A 10,971-nucleotide genomic window follows, 5' to 3' on the forward strand; every position below is an offset into this window, starting at 1 on the left:
CCTCCTCCTCCTCCTCCTCCTCCTCCTCCTCCTCCCTAGTTCCTAAGTGCATATGTAGATGGCGTGATTCTACGGCCTTCCCGAAGGTTAATTATTACCTCGATGATCTAGCCGAGTCTACATTCAGATGTCTCAGTAGTATGTATCTATGAAGTACTATGCATGCAGTGCAGTGCTTGGTGCTTACTGACTAATTATCCGAAAATATCTGACTTCTAATATAGTCCGTATCCTGCGGGGAAACCGAACACTGTTGGGGAACTAGAAGAGGGGAGTAGGGAAGAGACCGAGACCGATCTCGGCCAGGACAGGACAGGACAGGACAGACAGGACAGACAGGGCATGGAGATACTACGCGGCGGAGCGGAGTACGGAGGACACCTCTCCAACCGACCTCACCACACCTTACTAAATCCAACAGGTCTAGACACTAAGATGTAAGGCATAAGGGAGCAAGGGTAAGCAGGGTCCGATGCTACCTCCACTCCCACGACAACGATAAATTAATTTCGGTGAACTAAATCCTGGACTTATTATTGTAGGTCTGTGCGGCATATACTAGTACTAGTCCTAGTATACTGCATACTGTATAGTGATGTATATGTGGCCTGTTATCTGCCTAGGTAGTACGGAGTACTAGGGTAGTGTATACTAGGGATGGAAGAGGGGGGGGGGGGATCCGGGTATACGTCAGCGTTGGTGATGGAGGATGGGATTATGCGTCGGGTTCATTATCTTCTGTTTATATGGGGATGGGGGGGGGATGCCGAGGGATAACCGAGGGTGGTCTGGGACGATATGGTATGGCTCGGCTGGAGATGCATGTGGATCGTGCTCGAGTGGCATCTACATCAGCTGTTGCAGATCCAAGTCATTCGCTATGATACATCGTAACCCAATACTAAAGGATCATCCCCGTACAGCTTGTGCATCGCCTGCCCCAGGCATAGCCTGAATCAATTACGCGTCATCAATGTCAAGGCAAGAACAGCAAAGAAAATAGTTATGTGTATACCATCCTACATTACCAGGCGCTGACATCAAAGTTTTCCTGCCAAAGTTAGTGTACCGAACGACCACAAGAAAGAAAGGGAGCTTACCTCGGAAAAGTAGGTCGTCACCACAGTCCGGTCCGAAAATTTCCTGCCCGCAAGCGCCTTCAGAGCACTCGTCGCTGACTCCACCGTGTCGAACTTGACAAAGATCTTACCCACTCCCGGAGACTGTCGGCTACCACCAGATGGACGGGGCACCTTCAGCTCGACCACCGTGCCGTACTTGGAACACTCCTCGCGCACATCGTCGCAAATTTCTGTCACGTCAGCAGTCTTCTTGCATCTCCAGCAGAAAGCTTACCATCGTAGTCCTCGGGATCCATCAGCTCCTCCGGCGTCACCATGTTCAGCAGCTGCAACACGCGGCTGGTCTCCAGGTCCTGAGAGGTTGTCTTGGCGAACATCGACATCGCGTTGACACCCATGTCAAGACCGGCCGCCTGCGTCATGCCGATACTAGCGCGCACAACCTTGAGGTGTCGGTCACCCAGCTCCATCCCATTGAGTCCTTCCACAGCGATAGTCGTCGCCGAGGGATCGGCATACTCGCAGAACGCAATGCCCTGGGTCACGTCAGTACACATCTTGAGACAAGCGAGCGGGAACATACCCGAGACTCCTCCGTAGCAGCATCCTTAACCAAAACAAACGACTTAAGCTCTCCAAACGACTTAAGCAGCATCGTCACCGGTTCCTCGGGGATATAGTTGGGAATGTTGGACACGCAGATCTTGTTGGGAGAGTCGGGAACCTCGTTCAGCAACACGCCTTCCTGGTATTCCTGCTCGACGCCGCCAGGGACAATGTAATCCTTGGGGCGGCGCACTTCCAAGCCCTGAGCGGCACCGTTGGCCGCACCATTGCCGGCAGCCTCCTGCTCCTCCATCACTATTCCGTCAAACGCAAGCGCAACTGTAGCATCATTGGGCGACTTGAACTCGAGCAGAGCGAAGGCATGGTCTGGGGACACTTGGGCCGAGATACAGGGATCCACGCTCTGGACAACGTTGAGGCCGTTGAGCTGAATGTTGAAGAAGGCCAGAAGACTCTCTCCCGTGGCAGTCGGCGGCAGGTTGGACACAAACAGACGTTTGGCCTGGCGGGAGTTGGCAGGCTTGAGGGTGGAGGTGTCGGTGTTTCCGCCAGCCGGCTGGTTCATGAAAGCTTGGAGACGGCTGGGGTCCATGGGCTGCTGTCGGGGCGCTCCGGGAAGAGGGAACATGCCTACGGCCGCATTAGACCTGTGTTAACTCAGAACATGGATATTCTCACCTGATAGCTTCGCCTGTTCAGCAGTGACATTCTCGTAGCCCGGAGGCTTAATATCCCACTGTGTCAAGCGACGCTTCCGATCCAACACCGACAGTACATCTGTCAGATCAGGCGTGGCCTCCCTCTTGCGCGGAGGAGGCGATGCACTCCGTCTGCGCTCCCTCCGCTCACCACGCTCGCGCTCCGCACCCCGATCGCGCTCGCGCTCGCCGCGGTCGCGATCGCCTCTGCCTTCCCGTCGGGGTCTATCTTCAAACAGGTCTCTCTCTCCTCTCTCGCGGCGAGCGGGTCTCTCTTCGAAGTCTCTGCGTCGGCGATCACCGCGGTCGCCACGATCGCCACGGTCGCCGCGATCCCGATCCCATTCCCGGTCCTCTCTGCGGCTAGAATAACGGTCCTCGCGTTCTCGGGCGCGGTAGTCGCGGCTGGACGAGTAGGAGTCCGCCTCGAATTCGCGTCGGGAGGTCCTGGAGCTGTAGTGAGGAGATCTCGACCGTCTTCTCTCTCCGCGTTCTCCGCGTTCAGCTCGCTCCCCTCGTTCTCCTCGTTCTCCCCTTTCTGGTCTGTCTCCGCGCTCGCGGCGCTCTTCGCGCTGTCGTTCCATCCCGTTAGTTTCGGACAAACAACCCCTTGATTATCACTCACGTAGTAATCCCTAGAGCGACCAGAGTCTGCGAAAAGATCATTAGACACAAATACATAGCAGCAAATAGTCCGGGAAGATAAAGCTCACCTCTGGCCGTGTATGTATCACCGTTCATTATGAAAGCTCCGGTAACCTGCCTTGGGCTCCTTTTTCCCGTTCCACGTGGCGAAACGAATTGATAGCAGACGAGGCTCGGAGGAGATCCTAAATGATCAGACACTCCGAATGGCGAGCTCGATGGCACCGACACGATAGAAGCAGGGTGGTCTGGGGAGGAAGTAAGAGCTGCGCTGGAGGGAAAACTCGCAGGTGACGATCGGCGACAAGGCCCGTCCGAAGCGGCCTAGCGCGTCCTGTCTGCGGAGTCCCGACCGCCTGCTGTGTCGGACAAGCCCCGGCAGAATGACTTATCGTTTTATCGGCGCTGCCTCGACGGAGTACTCCGCATAATTCGCTGCTCAGCGACAGGCTGGACTCAATTGATCCAAATCATGACCGTAGGCGCCTTTTCAGAATGGCGCAAGCTGCCCCTGAGCCTCAATGAACTCTGTATCAACACTACTTTGCGCTGTGGTCAATCCTTCCGGTAATTGCATGTACCCTTTCCATCTTCTCACTCATCCACTCTAACAATCCTCCTCTCCAGATGGCACAACGTCCCCGACACCGACGAATGGCGCTGCGTCCTCCACGGCCGTCTTCTCTCCCTGAAACAAGATCCAACCCATCTCTACTACCGAACCTACCGTGCATCCAAACCCCTCAATCGCCCCAATGACGACGACACCACCACCCTCTCCCTCCTAACCCACTACTTCAATCTCACCACCAACCTCACCACCCTCTACACGGAATGGTCATCGCAAGACCCCAACTTTCGCAAAAAAGCCTCCCAATTCACCGGCATCCGCATCCTGCGCCAAGACGCCTGGGAAGCGCTTGTCTCGTTCATCTGCAGCAGCAACAACAACATCGCGCGCATCTCACAGATGGTCGAGAAGCTCTGTCTGAACTACGGACCTCACATCGGCTCCGTGGATGGTCGTGCATACCATGGTTTCCCGCCCCCGGAGGCCCTCACGGCCCAGGACGTGGAAGGGAAGCTACGCGGGTTGGGGTTCGGGTACCGCGCGAAATACATTTACCAGACGGCGGTGATGGTGGCTAAAGAGCGGGAGGAGGGATGGCTTGATTCGTTACGGAACCCGGAGTGTCCTGCGTGGGGCGTGGAGGCTGCGCCGGGGGGTGAGATGAGGCCCGAGGGGAGGGAGGGGTATCGGGAGGCGCATGAGAAGTTACTCGCGTTGCAGGGGGTGGGGCCGAAGGTTGCGGATTGTGTGTGCTTGATGGGATTGGGCTGGGGAGAGGCTGTGCCGGTTGATACGCATGGTTGGTTTTCTTTGTTCTTGTTGTTGGGTGGTGCATTTACTAACAGTATTCTTTCCTATAGTGTGGCAAATCGCGCAAAGAGACTACAAATTCGGCAAAGGGTCGAATAAGTCCCTAACAAAGGTTACCTATGATGCAGTGGGGAACCATTTCCGCAAGCTTTGGGGCAAGGAAGCTGGTTGGGCTCATAGTGTGCTTTTCACGGCTGATCTGAGAACGTTCTCGGATCGGCTGGCTGCTACGACGAAGAAGGTGGAGGTGAAGACTGAAGTGAAAAAGGAAGAAGACGGCGAGGAAGACGTCGAGATCGAGACCGAGGTTACCACCGCAATGGCAGTACCGACGAAGAGACCAGTTGATGAAGATAGCGTCAAGGTGGAAGAAGACGACGAGGTCAAGCCGAACGGAAAACCAAGCACGCTCGTGCAGGCCTCGCAGACGACAACGAGGCGGATGTCGAAGCGGCTTCGAAACCGATAATGTGATATACCCTGTATTTTACTAATTCTAATATATTAGAAGCGTCACATTCTTGACTACAGCTCGGTGTGTATGGAGATCCCGACCAGCAACATATTGCTGCCTACGGAGTACACCTACACATATCAGCATATCCAACCCCCCATAAACAGATAATACCAATACAGTCCTATAGATACTCCATGCAACCGCTCAACCCTCCTCTTAGCATACTCACGTGAGAAACAAGTTTTAAAACCGCATTAGCCCCTCCCAAACGAACCAAACACCAGCGTACATAATACCAAGATGAAACAAGCATTGGATAACCTCGGTTCGACGATCCCAGGATCACTCGAGAGTCTTCAGCACCCGACACTGCAGACACTCAGGAACGTACTCCATGAGTAAAGATGAACAATCCCGTAGGAGCTCTCTAGTCCGGGGTATGTACATACATACATACCCATGGTGGGATCATCGGAACACATAAATTAATTAGTAAATTAATCAATGCAGAGTACAGTGCAGTGCAGCGCAGTGTAACGCCAAACCCTCCCTTCCGGGGTCTGCAGCATGATTCCACACTATCTACCTATCTACCTACTGTATCCAGAGTACTCCGTAACTACCGACTTACTACTCCGTAAGTACGGCATACACATGCAAACCCACTCCAACACCCAGGTCGGAAGACTTTCCTGCACATCGGTTATGATCGGAAATGTCTTAGTAAGGGCCAATTGCGGTGAGTATCGGAATGGTCGGAACAGCGCTGCAACCCACCGGGAAGACAAAAGGGGGGTTAGATTCAAACCAAGGAAAGAGGACGAAGATCAACGACGATGTCTTGATGTCTTGTCTGGTGTGGATTGCAATTGTCAGGATGGGGCGCGCGCGGGGCAATTGGTTGGTCGGTTAACCTTCCGTGGGATTAGACGTCGCGGGCGATCATTCAAGAAACAAGGCTTGCTTATTGCCGATATGGGTTGGGATGCAGAATCCGCTGCTGGGCCGGGGGACGGGGGCCCGAGATGTCGCTGGTTGCTGCTACAGACGGAGTTGGGCCAGATCTTCAAGTTTCGATGAGGGCAAGTCTCCAATGGAGGGCTGAAAAGGGACAGCCAAACCGAACGGCGGCACGTGCATCCCGATGTTGCAGCTGCCAGAAGCGGAAGGCCCAGGCAACTCTGCCGAGTGCCTGGCGGCGAATCAATTGGCAGGCGCAAATTTCGAGGCTCTTTCTGGTGCTGGTCTCTTCGCCTGCCCACTTGGACCCTCAATCGCTTCCCCATCTTTTTACGGATTCTACGCCGGCTGCTTGACTGTCGGGAGTCAGCATGTTGTCCTGTTGACTTCTCCGTATAGGCAGCGGCATAGCTATAATCCCGGCCGAGAAACACAACCCGCACAGATCCGATGCAGAAAAGAGAACAGTCGCTGAAAACGCGTGGATGCAAGGATGAAAGGGAGGGGTCCTTCGTCTCGCTCTTCTCCCCGTAACATTGGTAGATGCAGTTCCCGGTACAATAGTATGAAACAAAAGCAAGAACATATTGGTATCATCAAAAGCAACAGGCTGATTCTCAACGCAGATGCACATATATGCAACCCATTCCGGGTCGACCTGCACAGTACGGACAAAATGCTGTCCTCAGGCGGTGTCAATGTGGCAGGTCCGCATATTTACAAATCCCGCATTACCTCGACGTGAAGCAATGTTCTGTCGATTTTGCCTGTAGGATGGTGACGAGAATCGCGAGGCCCGAAGCAAATCATGGAGAGCGACTCATGATCAACGCTCCGTGAACTAAAACTCCAATCTGTCGGAGTTCTTGATCGTGGACTCACGGAACGCTCGGGTCCACCGAATTCTCATCCCAGCCCCATTCTCGGAGCAATTGATTTACGCGGTACTCAGTTGCCCAGCCAAGATCGGCTTCTATTCCTTGCAGCAACTGCAGAACTGCCCGTCGTTCTCCAGGCTCCGTCAGACACTGGCCACTGACAAACAGCGGTTGGAGAGAGTTGATCCGGACCGAGCCATTCGGACAGGCCAGGGCAATGCCAACAATCTCACGACTATGGAACCGGATGTCACTCTCGATCGAGCGATATGAATTGAGTCTATCAGTGATGGTGCTCCGTCTGCTGGTCGACGCGTGCGGCTTATTTATAAGAAGGAGGATACGAGCCATATGATAATGCTGCATCGCCGAGGAGCACATTGGTATGCTATACCATATTTCAGACAGCGTGCCACCTTCAAACTTGTCGCTGTTCTTATTTTGTGGCAAATTGGACAGTTTAACCCGACCACAGGGCTGGAACGTCTCAGGCAGACAATTATACCAAGCATCAAGCTCAGCCTCCAGGCGGTGCCATCGCTCCAGCAAAACCTGCTGTGAAAGGCCCAGAGGGCCCGGATCCATCGAACCGGGATGGTTCAGCTGGATGTTATCTCCGGCGCTGATGAAGTTCACGATCTTCGAGAGAATCCAGACGAGTGTGTTGGAAACGAGGTCTTCCTTGATGGGCTCTTCATCAGGATAACCTGTGGAGCGTATGAACCCCATGCTGTCAATCTGAAGACCAGCCTCGGTCCATAACACCAGATCATCGGTATTTAATCTTGTTTGACTCTCATTGATGACTGTCGCGACCTGGTTAGCACATTGAGAAGAAGGGTCTTCGCAGACTACGGTATGCACTTACAGGCAGCCAGGTAATCTTGACGCGCAAAGTTCCAAAACGTCGCTTTCCTCGCCTTCGAGAGCCCCGATAACTTCGGCTGTTGCAATGCAGTTCCCCCAGGAGAATGGCGTTGTTCGACCGGCATCATTCCCACCTCGGCAACATCCAATAAAGACTTTACACCGCTCAGATGTCGATTCCATGCCGGACCTGTGGCATCCAAGAACTCATATACAGACAGTATGGCTGTTGCAGCAAGTATTTCATCAGAATGAGTCCCCTTGGAAAACCGACTATCAGAGTAACGTCTTCTTCGCTTTCGGGGATTATCGTGGTCTTCGCACAATTCCGCAGCCTGCCACTGGCCAAATGCCTCGGGGGTACTCAGCGGCGGAGGCCCTTTATCAGGCTGCAATTCTTTCATCAAGAGTTGGATGGCCTTTTCATAGTACTTGGCACCAGACCAAGACCAATCTACGTTGTGTGCAAGTTGTCTTGTATGAATACCACCAGTGGACACCTTTGCCCCTTTCACGCGACCCAGCTGTTTCGCAGCGTACGCACATGCGGCGTACTTCAACAAGGGATTCTGGAGCGCCCTGACCGGGACGGACGATGCGAAATAGGTCCCTAGATCGAAGAGATCCATCCTATCATCTTATCAATAATGCCTTCCAGAAAATGACTGCGCGAGACCTACCAAAGCCCTGGTACTTCTGAGAAATGTCTCAGAAGATACGCAATCTCATAATCTGTTTCTGCAGGCACCTCCGGCTTCGAATCAGTAGACGTGGCTCGCGGCACTACTGCTCTGGAGGTCAATGAGGAGCTCCTACGCTCTGGGACATGCTGAATTTTGGGATCAACAGGCGGTGACCGAGATTGTGAAGGATTAAGAAGGAAGTTGATATTATTATTATTGTTATTGTTGGAGGTTATCGAAAGAGGAGGAGATACCAGAGGTGCGTTGACGCCGCGCACGTGAGTGGGAGAAGGACCTGAAGATGCTGTGGTGTGGATATTACTGAAAGGTGTGCCGGTATCTGTCGGCGGGATGGACTGTTGATCAATGCTCAATGCAGGGTAAGAAAGGCGGTTGTGAGTTGCCACGGTCGAAAGAGTTTCCAAGCGATGAGTTTCGCCGTCTGCGGACAACGTACGCTGGGCGCTCCACGCTCGGGTGTGGGAATTGGCGGCAAGAAGGGCGGCTTCAGACTCTCCTAGGGCGGCTTCAAGATCTTCTGCATACGGATCTGAGTTATCGACGAAGATGACTAGAGAGAAGCACCTGTCAGACCCTACTGCAAACCTCATGCCGGAAAGTTCTTGTCTGTACCATGTTTGGGGATGTCGAGCCAGACACTGTCTTCATCAAAGGTATTCTTATAGGAGTAAAACCCCTTCAGACTGCCACGTCCGGTGGGGGTATCGCTCAGATCTTTATTCATCGACGCATTTTGCTGATGGCGAAAGACAATGCCCTCGCTGGGACGACACTCTCTGGCACCTTTGCGACACTGAGAGCACTCCGGTTTCTGCTCGTCACCTGCCCGACACCTTCTGTTTAGCCCTGGATTTTCCGACAGCGGTGGGTATCGGAAGACCGTAGACCTACATTTGAGTTTCCGAGTGCGACACGTTAAGCTGCAGTGGATGCCACAGGCGAAATAGTCAGTTTTGATCTTCTTGGACGAAAGGATAAGGATCGCTGGTAGAGGTTTGGGGGCGGGTGTTCCCGGTCTCTCAACCTGACCTGGGGGTTCTGAATTTGGACGTACCAGCCTGTGCGGGATCGCATACCGGATGGGACCGTTGACGGATGAGCTGCAGCATCCGAAAGGGCTCAGTGGTGGACCGATAACACACTCTCGGGGTAAGATGAGAGAGATGAGCAAGTCGAGGTCAGCCAGCGAGACTAGCCCGAAAGCGACCTAAAAGCGACTAGGCCCGAGGACCGAGGCGGAGAGCGATGAATCTGGGGAAACAAAGGGCGAGGGAAAGGAAGGACGAAGGAGGCTGGCTGGCTGCAGAAGACGGGACCGTACGTACGGGAAAAGGCGCGAAAAAGGAGAGCGCGAGAGGTCGGCCAGAACTTCACCATCCGCTTTCTGCCCTCTATTTTTTTTCTTTTTGCTTCTGGCCAACAGAGAGCGGGACGGGGAAAAGCACAGCAGGCGAGCGAAAAAGAAAGCGGGGGGGCTTGCCTAGGCTAGTCCAGCTGGAGTCTGAGTCTCCAACGAACACTACTTGACAAGCAACCCTCGCGCCGGGGTTGGACACTAAGGCCTCCAAGCCAATCTCCCGAGTCGGCCTAGTTCGTTCCCATCGGTCTGGCCAGTCGAGTCGCCCACCAACCCAACCCCCGGCTCACCGCACTATCGTTCCTCCGTCCGTCATGCCCGGTTCTGCCTTGCGGGGAAATATCTCCCTCATGTGATCTGAAATATCGACCAGACTCCGACCTGACTGGACAACTACTTTCTTGGTTCATATTTCCCCCTCCCTTCCTCCACGCGTCTGCCTTCCCATTCGATTCTTAGTCCCGACCAAAAGCAACTAACCATCTACTTACCACCCAGTAATACGTAGCAGGTAGATACTAAGTAGCCCCATGCTGATGCACCATGTCATGACCTGATCAACAACGTGGAACTGAAGCGGGGATCTAAATAAATTAACTTTGCACATGTTCTCGTTTAGATCGGGTGTCTTTGGACGAATCAGGTTCCGTCATCGTGTGGTTCTGGGATGCGTGTGGATCCCCGCGTCCGATCATACTACGGATGGAGTAGGTCACAGGTACAGTGTTGGATCCTTCGTGGTAGGTTGGAATGTGGGCTCACCTGCTTTTATATTCTTTCGTACTTTGCGTTTTATCAGGTGATGGTGGTCGTAAGGCTTGGAATATTTGGGAAAGAGCATGTGTGTACTTTAGAGAAGTGATTACTATATCGAGGTGCTAGCTAGCTAGATAGGAAATTACTCGATACGCGGCAATAACATAACAGAGATATAAACAACTTGGAAAGGTCCATGAAGTATTTCATTACCGCGATCTCGCGCGGAATATGTACATGTACATGTCCACCGGTAACATGACTTCCACGCCACACAGGGATGAAGCCAAGTCACGCGATCAGACAATGTGTGTATGGTACAATATCAAGACAGATCACGGTTAACATGACAAGGATTGGAGGCGCGCCGGGAGTGGCGGTCAGGCAGCCCCGGGCCAGCGAGAACATACAGAAGCATAGTGCACAAGAAGAGGCATGACGGAGTAACAAAAAATCAATGACCTCCTACAAAGAATGAGGAGGTCCGCAGCATCACAGATTAAGAATAAAAGAATCGGGTATATGATGGAGTGTTCCCAAGAACGCCGTTCTGAGGTATCAGATGAGATTGGAATCAACATGGTGGGGGTGTCAGATTAGATGTCGTTTATTTTCGCTC

The 10,971-nt window shown here is 53.1% G+C and overlaps 4 protein-coding genes across 4 annotated transcripts; 2 read left to right on the forward strand and 2 right to left on the reverse strand.

Annotated features, from left to right (window-relative positions):
- Positions 1-1,024: 1,024 nt before the first annotated feature.
- On the reverse strand, positions 1,025-3,088 carry BO80DRAFT_370013 (splicing factor u2af large subunit; the record flags this gene model as incomplete). The annotated part of the gene is made up of 7 exons (XM_025716428.1): positions 1,025-1,051; positions 1,101-1,312; positions 1,357-1,618; positions 1,666-2,279; positions 2,328-2,870; positions 2,969-2,998; positions 3,061-3,088. The coding sequence occupies 7 exons, from the start codon at positions 3,086-3,088 to the stop codon at positions 1,025-1,027; spliced, it is 1,716 nt and encodes a 571-aa protein (XP_025569248.1).
- Positions 3,089-3,416: 328 nt separating this feature from the next.
- Positions 3,417-4,978, forward strand: BO80DRAFT_420073 (8-oxoguanine glycosylase OGG1). Its single transcript, XM_025718328.1, has 3 exons — positions 3,417-3,559; positions 3,620-4,362; positions 4,424-4,978. Exons 1-3 carry the CDS (start codon positions 3,465-3,467, stop codon positions 4,840-4,842), a joined length of 1,257 nt encoding a protein of 418 aa, XP_025569249.1. The 5' UTR covers positions 3,417-3,464; the 3' UTR covers positions 4,843-4,978.
- A 213-nt stretch (positions 4,979-5,191) lies between these two features.
- Positions 5,192-6,005, forward strand: BO80DRAFT_291459 (uncharacterized protein). Its single transcript, XM_025714999.1, has one exon. The coding sequence runs from the start codon at positions 5,398-5,400 to the stop codon at positions 5,908-5,910; it is 513 nt and encodes a 170-aa protein (XP_025569250.1). The 5' UTR covers positions 5,192-5,397; the 3' UTR covers positions 5,911-6,005.
- A 663-nt stretch (positions 6,006-6,668) lies between these two features.
- Positions 6,669-9,313, reverse strand: BO80DRAFT_460199 (uncharacterized protein; the record flags this gene model as incomplete). Its single annotated transcript, XM_025722378.1, has 6 exons — positions 6,669-7,474; positions 7,537-8,165; positions 8,216-8,789; positions 8,852-9,061; positions 9,131-9,159; positions 9,294-9,313. The coding sequence occupies 6 exons, from the start codon at positions 9,311-9,313 to the stop codon at positions 6,669-6,671; spliced, it is 2,268 nt and encodes a 755-aa protein (XP_025569251.1).
- Between the last annotated feature and the right edge of the window lie 1,658 nt (positions 9,314-10,971).

Source organism: Aspergillus ibericus (genome assembly GCF_003184845.1).
Source record: "Aspergillus ibericus CBS 121593 unplaced genomic scaffold BO80scaffold_93, whole genome shotgun sequence".
Taxonomy (NCBI): Eukaryota; Fungi; Ascomycota; class Eurotiomycetes; order Eurotiales; family Aspergillaceae; genus Aspergillus; species Aspergillus ibericus.